The 12,084-nt window shown below is 41.5% G+C and overlaps 1 protein-coding gene across 26 annotated transcripts in view; it reads left to right on the forward strand.

Annotated features, from left to right (window-relative positions):
• Nucleotides 1-12,084, forward strand: part of BAZ2B (bromodomain adjacent to zinc finger domain 2B) — a 376,347-nt gene that overhangs the window by 252,595 nt on the left and 111,668 nt on the right. For all 26 annotated transcript variants that reach the window (XM_073647090.1, XM_073647108.1, XM_073647095.1 and 23 more), the window contains one exon: nucleotides 10,116-10,259. In XM_073647090.1, coding sequence (XP_073503191.1) covers nucleotides 10,118-10,259 — 142 coding nt within the window. In that variant the 5' untranslated portion in view covers nucleotides 10,116-10,117. The remainder of the gene's footprint in view (nucleotides 1-10,115; nucleotides 10,260-12,084) is intronic.

Here is a 12,084-nt window from a genome sequence, read left to right on the forward strand (position 1 = left end):
TGTAGATAGACAAATACCCCTGCTTCTTGTAGCGACAAATACTTACCTGTGCTTCATGTTTAGAGACAAAGACCCACCCCTGCTTTGTGTAGAGACAAAGACCTGCCCCTGCTTCACCTTGACAAATACTCATGCCTGCTTCCTGTTTAGAGACAAAGACCCACTCCTGCTTTGTGTAGAGACAAAGACCCACTCCTGCTTTGTGTAGAGACAAAGACCCACTCCTGCTTTGTGTAGAGACAAAGACCCACTCCTGCTTTGTGTAGAGACAAAGACCCACTCCTGCTTTGTGTAGAGACAAAGACCCACTCCTGCTTTGCGTAGAGACAAAGACCCGCCCCTGCTTTGTTTAGAGACAAAGACCCACTCCTTCTATGTGTGGAGAGACAAAGACCCACCCATGCTTTGTGTAGAGAGACAAAGACCCACCCCTTCTTTGTGTAGAGAGACAAAGACCCACCCCTTCTTTGTGTAGAGAGACAAAGACCCACCCATGCTTTGTGTAGAGAGACAACGACCCACCCCTGCTTTGTGTAGAGACAAAGACCCACTCCTGCTTTGTGTAGAGAGACAAAGACCGACCCCTTCTTTGTGTAGAGAGACAAAGACCCACCCCTTCTTTGTGTAGAGAGACAAAGACCCACCCCTTCTTTGTGTAGAGACAAAGACCCACCCCTTCTTTGTGTAGAGAGACAAAGACCCACCCCTTCTTTGTGTAGAGAGACAAAGACCCACCCCTTCTTTGTGTAGAGAGACAAAGACCCACCCCCGCTTTGTGTAGAGAGACAAAGACCCACCCCTTCTTTGTGTAGAGACAAAGACCCGCCCCTGCTTTGTTTAGAGACAAAGACCCACTCCTTCTATGTGTGGAGAGACAAAGACCCACCCATGCTTTGTGTAGAGAGACAAAGACCCACCCCTTCTTTGTGTAGAGAGACAAAGACCCACCCCTTCTTTGTGTAGAGAGACAAAGACCCACCCATGCTTTGTGTAGAGAGACAACGACCCACCCCTGCTTTGTGTAGAGACAAAGACCCACTCCTGCTTTGTGTAGAGAGACAAAGACCCACCCCTTCTTTGTGTAGAGAGACAAAGACCCGTCCCTTCTTTGTGTAGAGAGACAAAGACCCGTCCCTTCTTTGTGTAGAGAGACAAAGACCCGTCCCTTCTTTGTGTAGAGAGACAAAGACCCGTCCCTTCTTTGTGTAGAGAGACAAAGACCCGTCCCTTCTTTGTGTAGAGAGACAAAGACCCACCCCTTCTTTGTGTAGAGAGACAAAGACCCACCCCTTCTTTGTGTAGAGAGACAAAGACCCACCCCTGCTTTGTGTAGAGAGACAAAGACCCACTCCTTTGTGTAGAGAGACAAAGACCCACCCCTGCTTCTAATAGAGAAGAAAGCTGGCACTGTTTCCTTTTATATAAACAAAGACTCCGCTCCCACATACTGTAATCCGTCTTGTAAAATAATATGGGCATTTTGCCTGATTTAATTATTTGTGCTTTTGGGTGATCGTATGGCACTATTAATTGGGTAATGTATGGCAGTATGTTTAGGTACTGTTATATTACAGTATTTTACCTGTGTACTATAACATACTATTATTTACAGCTAGTATTGGATTGTTATTTATTAATTGACTGTATGGGATTTAAGACCTTCATAAAAGCATACTGTGGACTCTGTTCAGGACTAGTTTTGGGAACTGTATGACTTTGATTTGAGCACTATATATAAGTGACTAACTTTATAAAAATGAGTGACGTTTTTTGTAATACTTTCTGCAGGTTTATTTCATTCTGTAGACTATACTTTTCCAAAAAAGCTGTCGGTCATCCTCTGCCTATACTAATGTATATCCGCATGGTACTCACAATCCCATGTTTTGGAATCGGTATTTATGTAATTTTCTTTTCTAAGTAGGTTCGAAAGTGAAGATACCATTTAACTACATTAATAATGCATCTGGCCCCATGTGTTCACTAATGCTGAATATTAATTGCATCTCTTACTCAAAGTGTCGGAGCGCAGAACTTAAGCGTAACCCAGAGACCTTTATTATGCGGTTATGGTTTGAGGGGTGCGGTTTCGAGAAACATTTTTCCTTTTAAAATTCAACCCCACACATTAACCACACGTACACAGCTGGCAAACCACACGTAATGACAGATTTTATGGTTTTGCAGCAAAATATAAAGTTCTTCTACAGATCCCAACTTTTATTGATCTGGGAATGAGGGAAGTATATTAATATATTGATGCTGTTACATCATACAAATAATTACCATTTTTTAGATTTTTTTTCATTGACATAAACTAAACTTTATTTCACCATGATTGTGATCAGCAATAATTCCTGCAAAAAGGTGGAATCATGATACATTCTAGAGTAATCGTCATTTTATTATTAAGTGCTTGGTTTATTTTTTGCTTTTTTTTTTATAAATCAGTAGTAATCATGAAAGTAAGAAACGTAATATATTTAATCAGACAAATCCGCTTCTTTCTCCTCCTGGACTGATCTTTAATTCTAAATTCACAGGTAAAAATCTGTCTTCAGTGAATACAGACTTTCACATTACCGAGATAGGAGATGACAGTTGGTGCTCTTAAAAATCTATGGAGAACTGTAATGTGTGTGTCTACCTTTTGGCCCTCCCTCCTCAATAGAATGTTATAAGCACCAACTTCTCCTATTTCAGTAATGGGAAAATTATTCAATATACAGTTATATGAAAAAGTTTGGGCACCCCTATTAATCTTAAGCTTAATGTTTTATAAAAATTGGTGTTTTTGCAACAGCTATTTCAGTTTGATATATGTAATAACTGTTGGACACAGTAATGTTTCTGCCTTGAAATGAGGTTTATTGTACTAACAGAAAATGTGCAATCTGCATTCAAACAAAATTTGACAGGTGCATAAGTATGGGCACCCTTATCATTTTCTTGTTTTAAATACTCCTACCTACTTTTTTACTGACTTACTAAAGCACTTTTTTTTGGTTTTGTAACCTCATTGAGCTTTGAACTTCATAGCCAGGTGTATACAATCATGAGAAAAGCTACTTAAAGTGGCCTCTTGCAAGTTGTTCTCCTGTTTGAATCTCCTCTGAAGAGTGGCATCATGGGCTCCTCAAAACAACTGTCAAATGATCTGAAAACAAAGATTATTCAACATAGTTGTTCAGGGGAAGGATACAAAAAGCTGTCTCAGAGATTTAACCTGTCAGTTTCCACTGTGAGGAACATAGTAAGGAAATGGAAGAACACAGGGACAGTTCTTGTTAAGGCCAGAAGTGGCAGGCCAAGAAAAACATCAGAAAGGCAGAGAAGAAGAATGGTGAGATCAGTCAAGGACAATCCTCAGACCACCTCCAGAGAGCTGCAGCATCAACTTGCTGCAGATGGTGTCACTGTGCATCTGTCAACTATACAACGCACTTTGCACAAGGAGAAGCTGTATGGGAGAGTGATGCGAAAGAAGCCGTTTCTGCAAGCACGCCACAAACCGAGTCGGCTGAGGTATGTAAAAGCACATTTGGAGAAGCCAATTTCTTTTTGGAAGAAGGTCCTGTGGACTGATGAAACCAAGATTGAGTTGTTTGGTCATACAAAAAGGCGTTATGCATGGCGGCAAAAAAACAGCATTCCAAGAAAAACACTTGATACCCGCAGTAAAATTTGGTGGAGGTTCCATCATGTTTTGGGGCTGTGTGGCCAATGCCGGCACCGGGAATCTTGTTAAAGTTGAGGGACGCATGGATTCCACTCAGTATCAGCAGATTCTTGACAATAATGTTCAAGAATCAGTGATAAAGTTGAAGTTACGCAGGGGATGGATCTTTCAGCAAGACAATGATCCAAAACACCGCTCCAAATCTACTCAGGCATTCATGCAGAAGAACAATTACAATGTTCTGGAATGGCCATCCCAGTCCCCAGACCTGAATATCATTGAACATCTGTGGGATCATTTGAAGAGGGCTGTCCATGCTCGGCGACCATCAAACTTAACTGAACTGGAATTGTTTTGTAAAGAGGAATGGTCAAAAATACCTTCATCCAGGAACTCATTAAAAGCTACAGGAAGCGACTAGAGGCTGTTATTTTTGCAAAAGGAGGATCTACTAAATATTAATGTCACTTTTCTGGTGAGGTGCCCATACTTATGCACCTGTCAAATTTTGTTTGAATGCAGATTGCACATTTTCTGTTAGTACAATAAACCTCATTTCAAGGCGGAAACATTACTGTGTCCAACAGTTATTACATATATCAAACTGAAATAGCTGTTGCAAAAACACCAATTTTTATAAAACAATAAGCTTAAGATTAATAGGGGTGCCCAAACTTTTTCATATAACTGTAGATTTTACCCTTGGTTTGAAAGTGAAAAATCAGTGCGGGAGGAGAAAGAAGCAGATTTCTCTGATAAGATATATTACAAAGTTTCTTATTTTCATGTGTACTATTCATTTATGAAATAAAAATGCAAATGATGGTTACACTTTAAGGCTGTGTGCCCGCTATGCATTTTTCAAGCGTTTTTGCCGCGGAATTTCCGCAGTAAAAACTCTTAAAAAACGCTTGATAATACGTGCCCCACGGTCCCCAATGATAATCCGCATGTGCTGTGCACATGCTGCGGAAATTTCTGCTGCGGATTATCATTGTGGAAAAATACGCAGCATGTCCATTAATTTTGCATACACACAGCGTAATTGCCGCCATTGACTTGCATTGAAACGCTCCATATCCGCATCACTACATGTGCACACGCGGATATGAAGCGATTCAATGTGCGGATGGATTTATATAGTGTGACCAAGTTGTCAAGCACTTTCCAAGTGATGCTAAAATCGCTTGGAAAAGCGCTTGACAACCCGCATGCAGAAATGCATGAAAAAACGCTTCACAAACGCTTCTACCTGGCGGGAAAAACGCATGTAAAATCCGCATGCATTTTTCCTGCAAGTGAGAAGCAGAAAAAATATGCAGCATTTCTGCATCGTGGGCACATAGCCTAAAGGGAATCTGTCAGCAGGTTTTTGCTATGTAATCTGAAGACAGCACGCTGTAGGCGTTAAAACACAGATCTCAGTGATGCCTCTCTTATCAAGCTCTGTTCTGTTGTTTATTTGCAATGATTGTTTTAGCACCAGGAGCTTATCATTGCTCAGACACAGTTCCTAGTAGTCCAACACGCCCCCTTCTGTGATAAGCAGCACACTGTCACTGGACTTTGTACACAGAAAGCCTGGTGTGGGCGGGGTTAGCTTTCTTAGCTCCACTACGTAGCTAAATCTAAAACCTCTGTGTCAGAACGGCTGCACCTAGTAATCTTAAGGGATACATCGTTGAAATCAGGGTCTCTCTCCTACATCATGCTGCTCTCAGATGGGGTAGCAAAAACCTGCTGACAGATTCCCTTTAAAGCCCATCCTGTCAGCAGGATTGTGCTCAGTAAACCACATACACTGTCAGGTGGGCGACATTACACTGATTAAAATGATACCTAGGTTGATTAAATCTGTCCTGTGGTTCTTGTGTAATGTGGTTCTTTCAGATTGGAGATAATGATATGCTCGTGCTCCAGGGCGGTCTGTGGGGTGGGCTCTTATGACAGTTCACTGTGCCTTCACTAACCTGCCTCCTATTTTACCTAGCCCCGCACTACTAGATGCATTATGTAAAATAGTAGGCTGGTCAGTGAAGGATCAGTGCGCTGTCATAGGAGCATACAGATGAATATGTAAGCTGCTCATACAGATGAATATGTAAGCTGAGCACCAGATAGAGCGGCCCCCACAGTCCCGCCCTGGAGCACAAGCATATCATTATCTCCAAACTGAAAGTAAAGATTACCAAGAACCACAGGACTAATTTCACCAACCAAGGTATCATTTTAATCAGTCTAATGGCGCCCACGTGACAGTGTATGTAGTTTACTGAGCACAATTCTGCTGACAGGTGCGCTTTAAGGTCAGTTTTAAAAGAGTATATTTGGGCGTCGGTATTATGGATACAAGTTCTGGCCTCACTGTGGGTTTAAGGACCCAAACTGACAGCCTTATGGGGATGTATGCTTTTTTTTTTTTTTTTTTTTATAGGGGAAAACCTTTGAGACTTACCAAAATCTGTGAAGATCTGAACTCTGAGATCCTTGCCTATCATGACCATGACTGGGGCTGAATAGGATGAGCTGTAGTCCCGGACACTAACACACTACTTATTTGAAAAAGAAAAATCAAAAGAAAGGACCTCTGCACAGATCGGCAGGGATCTTGGATGCTGGAACCAACTGATCAGACATCAAAGGGAGATACTCAACATTGTATTTCGGAAGTGGAACGCTCTCCAGCCTATCTGCTTCCAGGTTATGTAAAACGGCTTATGCCCAAGAACAGTAGTATGGAAACGTATGTGGCTAGAGAGAGGTGGCCGGGATATGGAGCTAGCGCGAATGGGTGCTACCGAGATCCTGGCCAGCTTTATTGCATGTGGCTCACATGTTTGGCCACCGCTTCCAGGCAGCACAGGGTGGCCATGTCCCTTTGGTCCATTAACAAAAAAACAAACAGAAAAGGAGTGATAGGAAGAGAACAGAGACAGATAGATATACCAAGTAAATTGCGACCTTGCTTAATTTTTCAGTGTCTACCATTCTATTCCTATTTTTTAACCCTTTTATGTTCAGGTCCAAAAGAACCCCCACATAGTGCCCACTTGTATGTAACTGCCAGGCGCCGTTCCCATCAGTAACCAGTATCCCTGAATTGATGGTTTTCAGTTTTTACTCGCTCCTAGGACTTTACAAGGTGAAAGCGTGTTTATTGCGGATGATAGGAAGTTTAATTTCACCTTCTAAAGTCCTGTCTCTTAATTCTCCACACTGCAGCCATATGTTGAGCTATCAGGCAGCATGACGGATGTGTTAATGTTCTCTATAGCATAAACATCTGCTGGACACCATGCATATATATACTGTAGATGTAGTGCAATACACCTGCCCTGCTTTATTCACATAGCATAATTTGCATCATCTCAGTAAAAATATAATAAAAAGTAGCCTGAAGGGGAAATTTTTGTAATGATAATATGTACAGCAATGTAATTTATCCAGAGATATCTGTAAATTGTCCTTTGCAAAGTAGCTGTGAGTAGTAATCCATTTACACTGTGCACATGAGTTGTAGTTATACAATTGAGCCGCCATTACCTGTCATAGATAGTACAGTCACGTTATTATCCTGGCCATCAAGTGATCACATTCACATGACTGCCAAAAATGGAAGGTTCAAAGAAGACCTATAAACTCTTGGGAAAACTTCATGAAGTTAAAATAGACCAAAAAGAAAACACCTTATTAATTATATGGAATAAAAGGAAACTAAAAATATTCCTTTTTTAGTGATAAAGGTTCTGGCCCTTTAAGCAAGTGTGAGATACCACCGTGTGTGTGCATGCATGATGAGAGGGATTGGAAGCATTGTGGAGGTCTGTGAAGCTCTTTAACGTCATAATGCATTTTATTGTATAAACAGCAAATTGTATTATGGAGCAGCAGTAACAGAGGTAAACACTGGCATAGTGTGAAGTGCACATGACTGGCTGTGTGTCGCATATAGTGAAAGACTCAGATTAATCCATTGCAAGCAGCTATGTCCTCCTCTAGAAAATTAACCTTTTATAAGCAGCTATGTCCTCTTTTTTTCGTACTAACCCTTTGGTATCAAGCTGTATTCACCTCCTTAATCTGGGCTGCATAATATCCATATCCATAATAGCCACAATAATATCTTATTACGTGTATGATTCTGTAAGAACTGAAGTTAAGGCTTCTGGTAGGAGGTAAAGAAATGTTTTGCCTGGTTTGCATTGTCCTGATTCGCTGCCTATTAGGTTACATTTATGAAAGAATTCACCATGTTTACACTTCGCTTTCAGTGACTTTATGAGAAAAATAGGTGAATCAATTCTCTCATTATGTTCTATATTGCAGTTAGTTGACAAAACAGGAAAAAAAAGACCAAATCCACAAGGCTCTTTGCCATTCAGCTGCTGTATAGAATCAGCTCCTCCATTCAGTTTGTACTGCCCAAAGAAGGGAATCTCTACAGATTTTGTGCTCACCTTGTTAAAGTGGAAGTAAAACATGCATCCCTTTAATACTGACATATATTTGAGAAAAGTCTTCTGATTTCATCTACTGTCAATTTAAATATTTTCCCAGAACCGATAAGTTCTCTTTAAATTATGTGTCCAGAAATATATTAAAGAACTGTTCCCTGTAAAATCCCCTCAAAAGACAATGGGGGACTGCCGTCAGCTAGAGAAATAACAGACCAGTTTCCAAAGGTGAGAAGGCTTCTTTACTGTAAGAGCAGTGGAGCCGAGGAATTTTCACCTCCGGAACTTGTTTTACAAGAAACAGCTGATGGCTACAAGAAAGGGTGGTTTCACAACTAGAATACTTTTGTCTTTTTGGGGGCATAAAAGTATTTGCATCATGGTTTTTCAAAACAATGCAAAATTAACACAAATGTAGAGAATCCTTATCGGAGTGTCGATCCTGCTTGATCCCTCTTGGGATCTGGAAAAAGGGTTTTTTTTCCTCATAAGGATAGATTGGATCATGCCTTATGGGGTGCATTACCAGTTGCTGGATCATCTATGTCCTATCCGTCCTTGGCTTTACTTTTTGGTCAGCTTATTAACGTAAGTACTCTCAATTGTCTTTGGACTTCGGTGTGGAAGCAGCTTGTACCGTATCTTTGTGGGTGAATTAAATAAAAACCTTCTTCGGTACATTGGATGAGCAACTAAATCTCTTCTGTAGTCATAATGGGCTATTATTTACTCGTCAGCTATGCAATGCCAAGAGCTTCCACCAACTTTGTACAATCACATAGGTCCTGGTCTCAAGGGGGGGTCACAGCTTAATTTTCCCTATCTCAGCTGCTCGCTCACTTGGTACGGTTTCATAGGAAACCAATAACCCTAAGTGCTGTATGTTTCAAGAATATTAGAGGAAAGTGGATTATCTGGAGGAAAAACACACAGATATAAAGAAAATAAACACTGAACATAAAACGCTCATGGAGATGATGGCTTAGTTGACCACGCGGAGATGAATCAGATACCTGCGGATCATCTAACTATCTAATATCAATATTGCCGAGACAGTTTATTTCATTTTATGATTTTTTTTTTATAGTGATTTGTAATAAAGTGCCACTGGCTTGACCTTGGAATCGGACTCTGATGGTGGCTTTTTATGAATCTAAGGCCGGCCATACTGTTGGCTAAAAGATCGTTTGGCTGACAGTCATCTCAGCTGACCCTCCCATACTCAGGAGCACTCGTTCGGCCGAGTGTTCCTGTGTTTTCTATGATAAAGCCGCCGGAGAACACGTTGGCCGGCAGCTTATCTCAGGGAGAACAATGTGATCGGCAGTCCAAAATCGGACGTGTCTGATCGACATCACTCCTGATCATCAGTTGACTGGTGCCCTCATACAAAGTTAGACCAGCGTCCGAACCTGTCGATATCGGCAGGTTCAGCCAACATAAGTCTCTAATGTAAATCTAAAAAAATGCATCTTTAGTCCAAACCCCATGGATAAAGCATAAAATCTTCAATATTGAATATTGAGTAATATCAAGTTGTAACAGAGTAACATCATAAAATGAGGTACGGAGCCTACGCGTTTTGAGCTCTTAATCACGGCAAGTCTAATAAGTCTATTTGTTATGGTCAGATTAAGACTCATTGTCACAAGCATCTTTCCCTGTCTTTCTTTTCACTTGTATAGATACATATGTATTTTGTATTAAGAAAAAATTGTGTAATATCCACAAAATATGCCTTAAATTTCTGATAGCAGTGGGGACCATCCCTGGGACCCTCTACTTCTTCTGGTAGAACGGGGATCCCGTGACACTTATTTGCCGATTTACAATCTGAGGACATATAAATAAATGTTGAAATGTGAATACCCCGATAATACTTAAAGGGATATACCCATGATGTAGTATTTTCGTCTCGTTCAACAGTTATCATGTGTCTCTGTTAAAATACATTTAGTAATTTTTTAAATCTTTTGTTTCAGATATGGAGTCTGCAGAGAGGATAACATCAACCCCATCGTCAGTGACTTCTTCCTCGCCTTCCACCCCATCTGTAGCATCAGTGGTGACTAAAGGAGGCTTGCCCACAGGAGTCACCCCCCTGAGCTCCTCAATTACGGCTTGTGGTAAGAATTTTTTTTTAGCACAATATTATTTTTTGGTCCAAAACGCTGTACTGACTAATTTCCTCATATATTTTTATACTAATTTTTCTTATTTAAAGCTCTGATTTCAATGTACTCACTTATATTAAAAGGGGACCTGTCACCAGTTTTTTGGCTTATAAACCCTTCCAATCACTTTTAACATCATAAGAATGGGGTTCCTGCAACCCCTTTATACCCTTAGACGTGCCCCTGCATACCTTAGAAAAAGTGTTTTATACTTGTCCCGCGCTTTGTGTAAATTGTGCTGTCCGGTCCGATGGGTGTCTCCACATTGTCATCAGCGCTGCCCCGGTCCCTTCAAACACTGCCCTGGTGTCTTCAAATGCCGCCTCTTCTAAGTGCATGTAAGTGGATGACATCTCTCCTTCAACCACGTAGTGCCTGAAGTCTCGCACCTGCGCAGTGGAATCGGAGAGCGCAGGTAATTACTATAGAAATGGCCATCTTGCCACACTAGTAAAAACCTGTCTTACAATGTAAGTGCACGTCAGGAGCCAGTGAACATGTACAGTAGGAAGCTCCCTGAAGTGGCTTACAGATACCTACATTCAGAATGACAGCATTGTGAGCAGCCTATTCTTACCTCAACACCCCTTGAGGCTCAGTATCAGATCAGATACATGTGATGGATAGCAATGTGAGTAAACTCTTCTTACCTCAGCACCCCTGGTATCTGTAGCATTAGATCAGATCGACACTGTGGACAGCAGTGTGAGCAGTCTCTTCTCTCCTCAGCACCCTGGTATCTCCATTATCAGATCATACATACAGGGAGGACAGCAGTGTGAGCAGTCACTTCTTACCTCAGCACTCCTGGCATCTCCGTTATTAAATCAGATAGACAGGGTGGGCAGCAGTGTTAGCAGTCTCTACTCACCTAAGCACTCCTATTATTTCTAGTATTAGATCAGATAGACAGGGTGGACAGCAATGTGAGATGCCTCTTCTTACCTCTGTATGCGATTTATCTCCGGTAGTAGATCATAGTGAGCAGACTCTTCTTACCTGAGTATGCGAGGCATGTCCAGTAGTAGATTATATAGACGGGGTTAGTAGCAGTGTGAGTGGCCTCTTCGTACCTTAGCACTCTTGGTATCTCCAGTATTAGATCAGGTAGACAAGGTGGGAGGGGAGAGGGGGATATTGAGCTCACCACACCTTGCAGTCCAATGCTGGAGGTTGAAATATGTATGGAGGGTGCTGGTCTTGCTGGGGAAGTTCAGCCAAGTAATTAAATTGTGAGGAGGAAGAAAATTGGCACATCCATCTAACAATAGGTAAAATATATCAAATATTTATTGGAAAATCTTTAAAAACATGGATTCCAAGAATGTAAAAACCTAGGTGGACAGCAGTGCGAGAAGCCTCTTCTTACCTCAGCATGCAAGGTATCTCCAGTATTAGATCAGATAGACAGGGTGGACAGCAGTGTGAGCAGCCCCTTCTTACCTCCGCTTCCCTGTTATCTCCAGTACTAGATCAGGTAAACGGTGAGGGGGGGTGGGGGGGAGTGTGAGCAGCATTTTCTTACCTCAACACCCCTGGTATGTCTAGTATTCGATCAGATAGACTATGTGGACAGCAATATGAGTAGCCTCTTCTTACCTCAGCATCCCTAATATTTCCAGTAGTAGATCAGATAGACAGGGTGACCCGAAGTGTGAGATGCCTCTTCTTACCTCTGCACTCTTGTTATCTCCAGTATTAGATCAAATAGGTAGAGTGGACGGAAGTGTGAGAGGCCTCTTTTTGCCTCAGAACACAAGTTATCTCCAGTAGTAGA

The sequence above is a fragment of the Phyllobates terribilis genome, unplaced genomic scaffold (genome assembly GCF_046119375.1).
Source record: "Phyllobates terribilis strain yellow unplaced genomic scaffold, ASM4611937v1 Scaffold_9__5_contigs__length_417890890, whole genome shotgun sequence".
Taxonomy (NCBI): Eukaryota; Metazoa; Chordata; class Amphibia; order Anura; family Dendrobatidae; genus Phyllobates; species Phyllobates terribilis.